General features: G+C 37.1%; 1 protein-coding gene across 2 annotated transcripts in view; it reads left to right on the top strand.

Moving 5' to 3' along the window:
- The window catches only part of PHKA1 (phosphorylase kinase regulatory subunit alpha 1), a 121,268-nt gene that overhangs the window by 90,205 nt on the left and 18,462 nt on the right, over nt 1–12,601 (top strand). For both annotated transcript variants that reach the window (XM_012784356.3, XM_012784358.3), the window contains 7 exons: nt 2,547–2,703; nt 3,987–4,066; nt 8,172–8,250; nt 8,391–8,520; nt 10,555–10,656; nt 11,557–11,672; nt 11,797–11,835. In XM_012784356.3, coding sequence (XP_012639810.1) covers nt 2,547–2,703; nt 3,987–4,066; nt 8,172–8,250; nt 8,391–8,520; nt 10,555–10,656; nt 11,557–11,672; nt 11,797–11,835 — 703 coding nt within the window. The remainder of the gene's footprint in view (nt 1–2,546; nt 2,704–3,986; nt 4,067–8,171; nt 8,251–8,390; nt 8,521–10,554; nt 10,657–11,556; nt 11,673–11,796; nt 11,836–12,601) is intronic.

The raw sequence follows: 12,601 nt of genomic DNA, 5'->3' as shown, positions 1-12,601 counted from the left end.
AAAGATCCTTTATAACTATAAAATGTGTTTTGTAAACCTGATAATCAAAAAGCAAAAACATATAATAGATACACTAAAAACAAAAAGCAAGGAATCAAAATATACTACTAAGGAAAATCACTTAACTACAAAGGAAGACAGGAAAAGAGAAAGAAAGGTACTACAAAAGAACTAGAAAACAATTTTTAAAATGGCAGTAGTAAGCCCTCACCTATCAATAATGATCTTGAATATAAATGGATTAAATTCTCCAGTCAAAAGACATAGAGTAGCTGAATGGATTAAAAAAATGAGCCAACTGTATGCTGTTACGAAAAACTCACTTTACTTCTGAGTTCACACATAGACTAAAAGTGATGGGATGGAAAAAGATATTTTATGCAGATGGAACCCCAAAGAGAGCAGAAGTAGCTATTTTATATCAGATAAAATAGACTTTAAGTCAAAAACTATAAAAAGTGACAAAGAAGGTTATTTTATAATGATGAAGTGGTCAATTCAGCAAGCAGATGTAACAATTGTCAACGTATATGCATCCCACATCAGAGGACTTATATATATAAAGCAAACATTAATAGATCTAACCTTCAACAATCCACTTGCAGCAATGGACAGACCATCCAGACAGAAAATCAACACAGAAACATTGGATTTAAATTGTACACTAAACCAAATGGACCTAACTGATATTTGCTGATATTCCATCCAACAGCTATAGAATACACATTCTTCTCAACTTCCCATGGAACATTCTTCAGGATAGATTATATATTAGGACACAAAACAAGTCTTAATAAATTTAAGATCAAAATCATACCAAGTATTTTTTCTGACCACAGTGGTAGAACTCAGTAACAGGGAAAACCTCAGAAACTTCACAATTATATGGAAATTGAACAACATGCTCCTAAATAACCAATAGATTGTTGTTGAACTGAAGAGGAAACAAACATACCAAAACTTATGAGATACAATAAAAGGGGAATGTTTATAGCAATAAGATGCTTGCGATTAAGTAGCCAAGATTGGTGAATAGAAACAGGCCAATCCTTTTGCAAGACAACGCTCGACCACATATCACACAAACACCACTGCTCAAAGTACAGCAGCTGGACTCGTAAACTCTCTGTCATCCACTGTATTCTCCAAACCTTGCGTCAACAGACTACCGCTTCTTCCAGGCTTTGGACCACTTCTTGCAAGGAAAAATATTCAATTCTCAACAAGCTGTGGAAAACACCTTTTGTGATTTCATTGCCACTTGTTCTCCAGGCTTCTTTGCTGCTGCATAAACAAGCTACTGTTAAGGTGGCAAAACTGTGTAGATAGTTTAGGCATTTACTTTGATTAATTGTACTGCTTCTTGTTTGAGATATAATAAACTAAACTTTTGGTTAGAAATTAGACATTTCATATTTAATGACCTCCTAATACTCCAGGTGATATCAAACCACTGGAGTAGATTGTGTATTATGTGTGCTTTGTGGCTTTTAATACACTTGGAATTCTGTCTTATACGTACCCTGTGGACTTAAGAGTAGAAGAATGGAAGGTTCAATTTCGTATGTTTTTTGGTGAGTATTCCTTCTGTGAATTGTTTGTTCATAACCTTGGTTTATTTCTCTATGGGATTATTTATATTTTTCTTATTGATATTAGATATTACCCTTTTGTTATAGTTGTTGCAGATATTTTGTCCGAAGAATTTGCTTTCTAACTTTGTTTATATGCCTTTCTCTATGTAAAAGTTTAGTTTTTAATATAGCCTAATCTATTGATCTTTTCCTTTTTGACTTCTGGGTTTCTTGTCATGTATAGGGGACCTTCTTCCCTCCTTGAATTTAAAAATATTGTAAATACCTTCAATAATTTTTGAAGAATTTTTGGGTCTTTAATCTGCCTAGAATTTATTTTTATATATGTCTTCCTATTCAACATGTCTAAAATCAAATTCATTTTCTTTACCAGAAACCTACTATTTCTGTCTTTCCTAACCCTATTCATGGTATCATCATTACTTCAAGTCACCCAGACTGAAATTGCATCATCATCAATTCCTCCTTGTCCTCTGCCTCTCCCTACAGCATCACTACTATTATACAGAGTTGTTGGTCAAATCTACATCCTCTGTGGTCTGACTTTCAACCTTTATCTACCATTGCTACCTCACAATGTGAATGCTGTCACTGAAACAGTCTACTTATCATACCCAAAACATAGCCTATAGATGTCTACCTTCATACCTTTCTAAACTTTCAGTACGTTAAATCTTTGTCTTTAATGTCAGCTATGTTGAAGTACACAAAGAGGTAAAAGAATACCATTTTGTCAAAGTACAGCTGAAACTAAGACTTATTCTTTTCTAGATGTTTGGTTTTCAAGGCTGACTGTTAACCATGGTTTTACAAGGACTCTTAGTAAATCACATTAGGTTCTTAATCAGGGAGATCTGTCAAAAACAGGTATATCCATTATAACACTAAAAGAAAAGATTGTTGCCAGAGGCTTTGCTTATAATTAATATAGTATTGTCTTTAAAATTCCAGAGGACCTGACTGGGACACTGAATTGTATGATGAAGGGGGTGCTACAGTCAGAGAGCTTCTTACTGAATTATACAGCAAAGTTGGAGAAATTCGTCACTGGGGCCTGATCCGATACATCTCTGGGATTTTAAGGAAGAAAGTAGAAGCACTCGATGAGGTACTATAAATGCTACTTGAATTTATGCCAAATCTAAATGGGGGGTGCTTTTTAAAAATTGATTTCTCTAATTGTTTTTTAAGGCAACCATAGCCTCTAATCATTTCAGATGTTGTCTGGACCACATAAAGTTTCTGATAGTCAGTTAGCTTTTTGTTTGTGAATGATAAATATACATTAATAAACCATAAGAATTATAGACTTGTAGAGGTATTATAAACTATAAGAATTTATACTAGGCTAAAAGTTCCTACCTCCTAGAAAGGAGAATGATTGTACACTGTTGGTAAGAATTGGAAAACAATATGGAAGTTCCTCAAAAGATTAAAAATAGAACTACCATATGATCCAGCAATCCCACTGCTGGGTATATATCCAAAAGAAATGGAGTCAGCATATGGAAGAACCATCTGCACTCCCCTGTTTACTGCAGTACTATTCATAATTGCCGTGATATGGAATCAACCTAAGGGTCCATCAATGTATGAATAGATAAAGAAAATGTGGTACATATACACACTGAAATACTATTCAGCCATAAAAAAGAATGAAATCTTGTCACTTACAGCAACATGGATAGAACTGGAGGATATTATGTTAAGTGAAATAAGCCAGGCACAGAAAGACAAATGCCACATGTTCTCACTCATATGTGGAAACTAAAAAAAGTTGATCTCATGGAGATAGAAAGTAGAATGGTAGATACTGGAGGCTGAGAAGGGTATGGAGGACAGGGAATAAAGAGAGGTTGATTAATGGGTACTACAAAAGCATAGTTAGATAGAAAGAATAAGATCTAGTGTTTAGTAGCACAGTAGGGCAACTATAGTTAACAATAATTTATTATATATTTCAAAATAACTAGAAGAGTAGATTTGGAATGTTCCCAATATAAAGAAATGATAAATGTTTGAGGTGATGGATGTCTCAGTTACCCAGATTTGATTATTACACATTATGTGCTTCTATCAAAATGTCATATGTACCTCATAAATATGTACAGCTATATGTATCATAAAAATTAAAAGATTTTTAGAATTTTTTAAAAGAAAGACAAAAACCAAACAAACAAAAAAGTTCCTACCTCCTTGGAAATGAAAAGATCTCACTGTTCCTTCCTGGAAATTCTTCTTTTCTGATCTTCATAGTATTTAATATTTCCTCAGGAAGAGAGTTTGGTATGTCATTAAGTTAAGAGGGAGCAAAGATTTCTGTGCTAAGAGCAATGTTTGTGTAAACCTGAGGTGTTATGGAAAGTATAATGTTATGCTATCTCTTTTTAGGCCTGCACAGACCTTCTCTCCCACCAGAAACATTTGACAGTTGGGCTCCCTCCAGAACCTCGAGAAAAGACTATCTCTGCGTGAGTATGGTTGGGTTTGATCAATTTTCTCTGCGCCTTTAGAAAGCTGTGTGGACTTACCACAATTCTCTTGCCCTAATCTGTCGATGAATGACAAAGTCCTATATGTGTGTACTTCTATCAGAAACACTTAGTGGAAGAATGTTGGTAATGACAGGGTGTGAGTGAGTGAAAGAAAAAACTCATAGGAACTAGTACTCAAACTTTTTTTATATATTGGGTTTTTCCAAACTTCCCATTCAAAAAACAAAACAAACAGGGCACCTGAAATTAGCACCGACAAGATGTCAGCCATACTCTGGAAAGAGGAGGTGGAAGAAAGTGTCTGGCTGGAGCGCAGGGCTGATGATGAAACCCCATGTTGCTCAAGAAGGAATGAAGGCAGCTGGAGTCATAGTCAAAGGGGAAAAATGGGTACTTACAGAGCATAGTGAGGTAGCACCCCTTCCAGAAAACTGTAATCAGCTTGTCATTGTCTCAGGTCTGCCACAGCTTACAGTTGGAAACAGTGCCCTAAGACAGCGGTCCCCAAACTTTTTGGCATCAGGGACTGGTTTCATGGAAGACACTTTTTCCACAGACAGCAGGGGAGGGGATGGTTTCAGGATGATTCAAGTGCATTACATTTACTGTGCAGGCAAACCTTTCTGCTAATGACAATCTGTATTTGCAGCTGCTCCCCAGCGCTAGCATCACCACCTCAGCTCCACCTCAGATCATCAGGCACTAGATTCTCATAAGGAACGTGTGACTAGATCCCCCATATGCACAGTTTACAGTAGGGTTCACGCTTCTATGAGAATCTAATGCCTTTGCTGATCTGACAGGAGGTAAAGGTTATGCAGCAATGCAAATGATTAGAAGTGGCTGTAAATACAGATGAAGCTTCATTGGCTGGCCCACCTGCTGTGCGGCCCAGTTCCTAACAGACCACAGACCAGTACTGGTCCGCAGCCCAGGGCTTGAAGACCACAGCCCTAGGATAAGCTTGGGCTGGAGGGGAGGGGGAGTCAAGTGACAAGCTAGGATGTAAAGTTTAATTCTTATGCATTGGTCTTCCTTTTGCCACTAGCCCTACCAGTAAAACTCATCCACAGTAAATCTGTTTAGTCTCATGTCAGGCCAGTGCCAAAATTTAAATCTGCAAACACGCTGTATTTCCAAGAAATATTTTTAGAGGGATTCTAACTGCATTCGTAAGTGAGCAAAAAAAAAAAAAAAAATGTGTTTTTCTACTAAGGAGTAATTTAAAACAAGGTATTCCCCCTGCCTGCCAGTTCTACTTCTGTAGCCAGTGTAGTAAAAAGCTTATTTTCTAAATAAAACATGTTCTAGATAGAGAGCTTAATCAGGAAGAAATGAGGGAGAAGTAAGCAGGGATACCTTTGCTGATGTCTGTATGCCGCCATGGTTTATGTCCATGATTTCTGTTACCCCTAAGATCCAGTTCAAACTCCTATACGGGCTGGGCGTGGTAGCTTATGCCTGTAATACTAGCACTCTGGGAGGCCAAGGCAGGAGGATCACTCAAAGTCAGGAGTTCGAAACCAGCCTGAGCAAGAGCGAGATCCTGTCTCTACTAAAATAGAAAGAAATTAATTGGCCAACTAAAAATATATAGAAAAAATTAGCCGGGCATGGTGGTGCATGCCTGTAGTCCCTGCTACTCGGGAGGCTGAGGCAGGAAGATTGCTTGAGCCTAGAAGTTTGAGGTTGCTGTGAGCTAGGCTGACACCATGGCACTCTAGCCTTGGTAACAGAGTAAGACTCTGACTCAAACAAACAAACAAACAAACAAACTCCTATACGAAGGCTCAGAGAGACATGTCATAGGACCATGCATCATAGGTTCAATATGTAAAGTCTCAGTTATACTTTCAGAAAAATAGTCCTAACCTTGTGTGTGAGTTTGCTTGGGCTGCCATAACAAAGTGTAGCACAAACTAGTTGGCTTAAACAACAAAAATTTATTCTCTCACAGTTTTGGAAGCTAGAAGTCCAAATGAGGGTGTCAACAGGGTTGGTCTCTTCTGAAGGTTGGAAGAGACTTTGTTCTAGGCCTCTGTCTTTGGTATGTATCTTGGCTTGTGGGACCTTTTGTTATTCGCGGGGGTCAAGGGGGACCATGCCTGAAAGAGATGAGCGAGAAAAAGGAACGAGACCAAGCAAAGGGTTGTCAAGGTCTGCTTTACTAGGTTTTTCGTTGGTTTTATAAGCATACAGAAACAAAGAAGTAGGGAGGGGCAGCGGGGGGTTAGGGTTGATCAGTCAAGAACAGTTTAGGGTCAATCAATTACAAACTTCCTAGGGTTTATCAATCACAGAAAGCCTCTGGCGCCAAGCCTTAAGTGTTTATCAGTCGCGAACAGCCTCTGGCGCCAAGCCTGGGATATCTTGCGATATCCGAATGGCCATCAAACACCTTTTTTTTTTTTTTTTTTTTTAATTTTTTTTTTTATTTTGGCATATTATGGGGGTACAGATTTTAAGGTTTCAATAAATGCCACATCAAACACCTTTTGACAGCTCAGGGTATTTATGGGCTAAGACCCTCAAAGGTCTCGGTTCCTAACAGGTATGTAGATGGCTGTCTTTTCCCTGTGTCTCTTCATGTTCTTTCTATGCATGTCTGTGTGTTCAAATTTTCCGTCTTTATAAGGACACTGGTCATATCGAATTAGGTCCCGCTCTAATAACTTCACTTTAACTTAATTACCTCTGTAAATACCCTATCTCCACATAAGGTCACATTCCAAAGTACTAAGGGTTAGAATTTCAGTATAAGAATTCTGGGGGACACAATTCAACTTCACTCCTGGCATACAACTTAAAACTTCGCTCCTGGCAAACAACTTTTTATCACAAATCAGATCAATTTTGTGACACTGTAGGTAATACAAAAGAAGATGGCATAGTCTATGCCCCCAGAGTGCTTTGTGTCGATGGAAGAATCAGAAGTGTGGGAGAATGTGTGTATATCTGTGTGTGAGTGTGTATGTGAGTGTTTGTATGTGTGAACTGATGAAACTATAGAAAATCAATACAACTCTGTAAGGAGTGATTGTAACGTAATAAAATGGTTTCCAAAAGGCACAGCTTTTAATGGCTGAATAATATTTCATTATGTAGGGAGGAGATGAAGAGAGGTTGGTTAATGGGTGCAAATATACAATTAGAAGGAATAAGTTCTTATGTTTGATAGCAGAATAGGACTATAGTTAACAACAATGTACTGTATATTTCTACATAGATAGAAAAGAGGACTTGAAATGTTCCCAACACCTCGCTTAATACTCAAGGTGATGTATGCCCTAAATACCCTGACTTGATCGTTACATATTCTGTGCGTGTAACAATATATCACATGTACCACATAAATATGTACAAATATTATGTATCCATAAAAAAGGCACAGCTTAAAATTAGTTTATTACTTTGTAACCATGAAAATTACCTGTCGAGAACTAACCATGACCAGGCACGGTGGCTCACGCCTGTAATCCTAGCACTCTGGGAGGCTGAGGTGGGTGGATTGCTCGAGGTCAGGAGTTCGAAACCAGCCTGAGCAAGAGCAAGACCCCGTCTCTACTATAAATAGAAAAAAAATAATTGGCCAACTAATATATATAGAAAAAATTAGCTGGGCATGGTGGTGCATGCCTGTAGTCCCAGCTACTCAGGAGGCTGAGGCAGTAGGATTGCTTGAGCCCAGGAGTTTGAGGTTGCTGTGAGCCAGGCTGACACCATGGCACTCACTCTAGCCTGGGCAACAAAGCGAGACTCTGTCTCAAAAAAAAAAAAAAAAAAGAACTAACCATGGAAGACTAGTCTAGAAGGATATCATGGGGTGTTTTAAGTAATATTTTGAAGGATTATTTAATCCAGGTTTAGAGAGGAGAGCACAGAGCTCTTCTGAGTTGATATGGGCCAGGGTGGTTTGAAGAGGCAATGAGCTTTGAAGACTGAAAGAACCAGAATGCCTACTGTTAATGATGAAATGCTGAGGAAACAATTTGGACTTAGGAATAGCTTTTTTTATTTTTGCAACATATTTAGGTTTAAGTGGTTGTAGAATTTTGTCTGTCTTCACTGTCTTCTTCCTTAGACCTCTGCCCTATGAGGCACTTACTGAGCTGATAGATGAAGCCAGTGAAGGGGACATGAGCATTTCAATCCTTACACAGGTGAGCAGAATTATAAAGCTTAATCTGGTGATTGATATTTTAAAGTTTGTTTTGAATTCATCTGGCAGTTTCCAAAGATGAATAAATAGGCATTATGAAACCTGGGCCATAATTTTTGTCTATATTCATTCTGTGTGCAGGAAATAATGGTATATCTGGCCATGTATATGCGAACCCAGCCTGGCCTCTTTGCTGAAATGTTTCGACTTCGAATTGGCCTGATCATACAAGTTATGGCAACAGAACTAGCCCACTCCCTTCGATGCTCAGGTACTCAATTTAGTAACTATTTTAGATGGAATTTGCTTTTAATATATATAGGTCTATGGAGTTTTGGATCAGGGAGGAAAGAAAGCTAAAACATTTGTATTCATAGTTCAGAGGCTGCATATGGCAATCTTGTTCCAATGTTAAGACTACTTATACAAATCAAGGGGCTGATATGATGACCCATTTGTATATTAGTTCCACAACTTTAAAATGCCACATCTTGGGGTCTCTGTGCTCCAAATTCCGCTTAACCGATTATTCTTAGCTACCTTCATTTCTCCTAACTCCTCGAGTGCTCTGGAGAGTACTTGAGTGTGACAAACCAAGTTGGGTTCAGATTTAGGCAGTGGAGCTTCTGGATACCAAGATTGAGTCCTCACGTTAGTAGATCATAATGTCAGTATTCTGTTTAGTCAGCATCATGATTGAATAAAGGAAGACTATTTTATTAATGTTTATTTGACAAGACTGTCTTTAAAATGAACTCTAGGTGTATTTGGCAAGATAAAAGTTTTAGTTTAAAAAATAGTTGGTGTCTGTGGAAGCTGTAGATCAGAAATATATGAAAGTGTGAAGGGGAAAAAAAGGACCCCTATGGCATGACTCTTTTTTTCCATTGGTATTTGTTTGATTCCATAAGATGGATAGGGATGGCATAGAAAAGTAAAATCACAGTTGTAAAACTCAATTTTTAGCCATTCTTGTAGTTAAATTTTCCCAAAAGGCTTTTATTGAGCTTTTAACAAGAAGCTAAATATATTGGTTTGAGTCAGACCTAAATCAAACAAATGAGACAATTTATATTTAAATAACCCTTTGAAGGAAAAGAGCTAACAATTATTTTATACCTACCATATGCCAGACACTGTACTTTTTCTTTATATTTACATACATTGTCTCATTTGATCCTTGCAACAATCCTGGAGAAGGTGTTATTGTCCCACTTTTACCAATAAGCTCAGAGAGGTTAAGTAACTTACCCAAAGTAACATCAAGCTAGTAAATAGTGGAATTTAAGTCCAAGTCTTTCTGATTTCAAATGATTTCCAGTTCAGCACATTGTTATAGATAAGCATATTATATAGTATTCTTTAGTTGTGGTATCAAGGGATGTTTTATGAGAGGGTGTGATTGATCATTAATAAACCTCAATGAGTGAACGTTCTTCACTTTTCCTCTTATGGATTTTTGCATTCCTATGGATTCATCAAAACCATGGCTCTTTTTTCCCTATAGATAAAGTCAAAAATCCCTGAGTCTGATATTCAACACCCTCAATAGTCTGGCTTCTACCTCCTACTTTAACAGTATTTCCCGATATTTGTCAATGCCCATCCTTGAAGTATGATGTCTCCTCTGATTTCAAAAGCATTTATTGTATATACCTCTCATTTCACATATAGTACATGCAATGGTTTCTTATTGCTTATCTTGTTTACATGTTCCATCTCTCTCAAATAGATGGTCAGCCTCTCAAGGTCAGGTACCATGTCATACTCGTTTATACTAACATTACTTAAAATCATGACCTACCTGTAGTAAATTCTTAATAAGTGTCTGATGTTGATGAACAAGTTCAAGTTATCCTCTCAATATTCTTTATCATTTCATGGATTCATATCTATTCTCCTTTAAGTCTCTATATTTCTAGACTGAGAAGTTTTAAGTATTCCAGTCCATCTGCATACATATACATTCATTGCCTTTTCTAAATGGCCTCCAATTCCATTGTTCTTTTATTCTTACCACTTTCAAATAAAGATTCTACTGAGTACCCTAATGGTGTGGAGGAGGGTGGTGAAGAAGCAATCACTGACCTGGCTAATCCACAAACTGGATAGTCAGTTCTTAAATAATTAAAAATTTATTACAGTATGAATATCTAAGCAATATGGTACTAGCAATTTTATTTTGTAATTCAATCCTTCTAATCGAGTGACTCAAATTCTAAATAAGTAAGGAAATAGAGAAAAAATAGGGAGGGAATGGCAGGCAAATTAGAAGTCCTTCTGTTCTAATGTTTCTGCTGACTAGCTGAGGAAGCCACAGAGGGCCTGATGAATCTCAGTCCTTCAGCCATGAAGAATCTCCTGCATCACATTCTCAGTGGCAAGGAGTTTGGAGTGGAAAGAAGTGGTAAGATTAAATAACTGAATTTCCATTTCTGACTGTTTGGTTTAAGTGTCTTATTCATTTTTAAATGTTTTTTCTTTCATCACAGAAGCCTTCTGCCACAAATAAATAGAACCTCAATATATAAAACAGTTAAAAGCAAAGCTGTCTTCTGAAACAAGATTAGGAAACTACTATGTATCTCATTTTTTTCCTTAAACGATACATGAACTAAGTGGATTGCTTACAATCGTGTTTTATTTTTAAGTTTTTTATTCATTTCCTTACATTACCTTATGTCTCTACTTTAGGACAACTAGCAACCCATATCTTCTGAAACTGTCTTGCATTCTAATTGCCAGTAATTCAGTAGCGCTTGCAGTGTTGTATATGTGTGTACATGTGTAGCTGCTTGCAGCGCATCTAATGTATATTTTCAACTTTAGATTTATATATATCTAGGAGTCCATCACAAACTAATCTTCCACCTGCATTTGTGGTTTAGGCAGTATTTGGTGTCACATACCTAAAGCAGCAGAGCAAATGAAAGGGGGTTATCTCTCATGCTCAACTTTCAGGCTTAGGATAAATTGATATTTAAGGTCAGATGGATGGATGTCAGACCTTAGAGTGGTAAAAAAGAAGGGGAGGGTATAATGCAGTATTCCTTAATCTGGGGATGTTGCTAAAATGCAGATTCTGACTTAGTAAGTCTGGAGTGGGACCTGAGATTCTACTAACAAACTCCTAGGTGGTACAGATGCTACTGGTCCATGGACCACCCTTTAAATAGCAAGGTTATAATTAGTTTTTAAAATTAAGTTAAAAATAAGGACATAGATCTAAGTCTTTTTAACATGGTAGAGGAAAAATTATATTTTATTATCCTCTCTCTTTCTCTTGAATCCTTCATGCTATATATAGTTCGTCCCACTGATTCAAATGTCAGTCCTGCTATTTCTATCCACGAGGTTGGTGCTGTTGGAGCAACCAAAACAGAACGAACTGGGATCATGCAGTTAAAAAGTGAGATAAAGCAGGTAAGATACTACTTGAGAGATTAGCTGGGATATTGGTATGTTTAAGAATATTCTTTTGGAATCAAACTTTGTTGGGATCAATTATTTCATATCCTGAGTTTAATTTGAGCCATTTATTTTTCAGGTGGAATTTCGTAGACTGTCTATCTCAGCTGAAAGCCAGGTGAAATAACTAGAGATCCTCTAACATAGTTTAGCTTGCCTTTAGTTCTAGATAACATGCATGAGCTCGTGGCCTTTTTACAAATAAGGTAACAAGCCATGGAGTAGCATGTTTGAATCTCCTTTATAACAATCATTTTTTAACTAGCTTTCATTTTTCTGGAACTACTTTGCTAATTGTAGAAGGAAAGCAACTTGCACTTGATAGCAAGAAATTGAAATCCTGAGTTTCTGTTGTTAGGACTGACATGCATTTTGGGAATTTAATTTTCTTTATAAAACTAGACTTAGACTTCTTATTTTTAAGAATAGCTACTAGAGAGAACATGAGATTAGGTGAGGACCTTATTTTTTAAATTTGTTTTCAGGTATTATCTCCAAATTTGACTTTTATCATTGCCTTGACAAAGAGTCTTTGTTTAGCCAAACTTCAGTCAGGCTTCTGAACCTTCTCCTAAGTCCATCTGTGCACTTCCTTGTAAAATCTCATTTTAGCAAAAGAACCCGGGTAAGTCATTTTACCCAGAACTCTCTATCCTCAGTGTTTGATTATCCTTGATGCCTGATCATCCTCGATATCTGATCAGGTTCCTTATCCTCCACCACCTCCCAGGTAATATCTGATCACCCTGATCTATCTTTAACAAGAATCCTGTTAGGTCAGTTTAATCAAAGTCTGTCTTACCCCAGTATTTTCTGTGGTTACTAATTTTCCATCCACACTGCCCCTTGGCTATAAATTCCTGCTTTCCCATGTTATATTTGGA

This window comes from Microcebus murinus, chromosome X (assembly GCF_040939455.1).
Source record: "Microcebus murinus isolate Inina chromosome X, M.murinus_Inina_mat1.0, whole genome shotgun sequence".
NCBI lineage: Eukaryota > Metazoa > Chordata > Mammalia > Primates > Cheirogaleidae > Microcebus > Microcebus murinus.
Note: the sequence above shows the minus strand (reverse complement) of the source record. Positions and strands in the feature narration are given on the sequence as shown.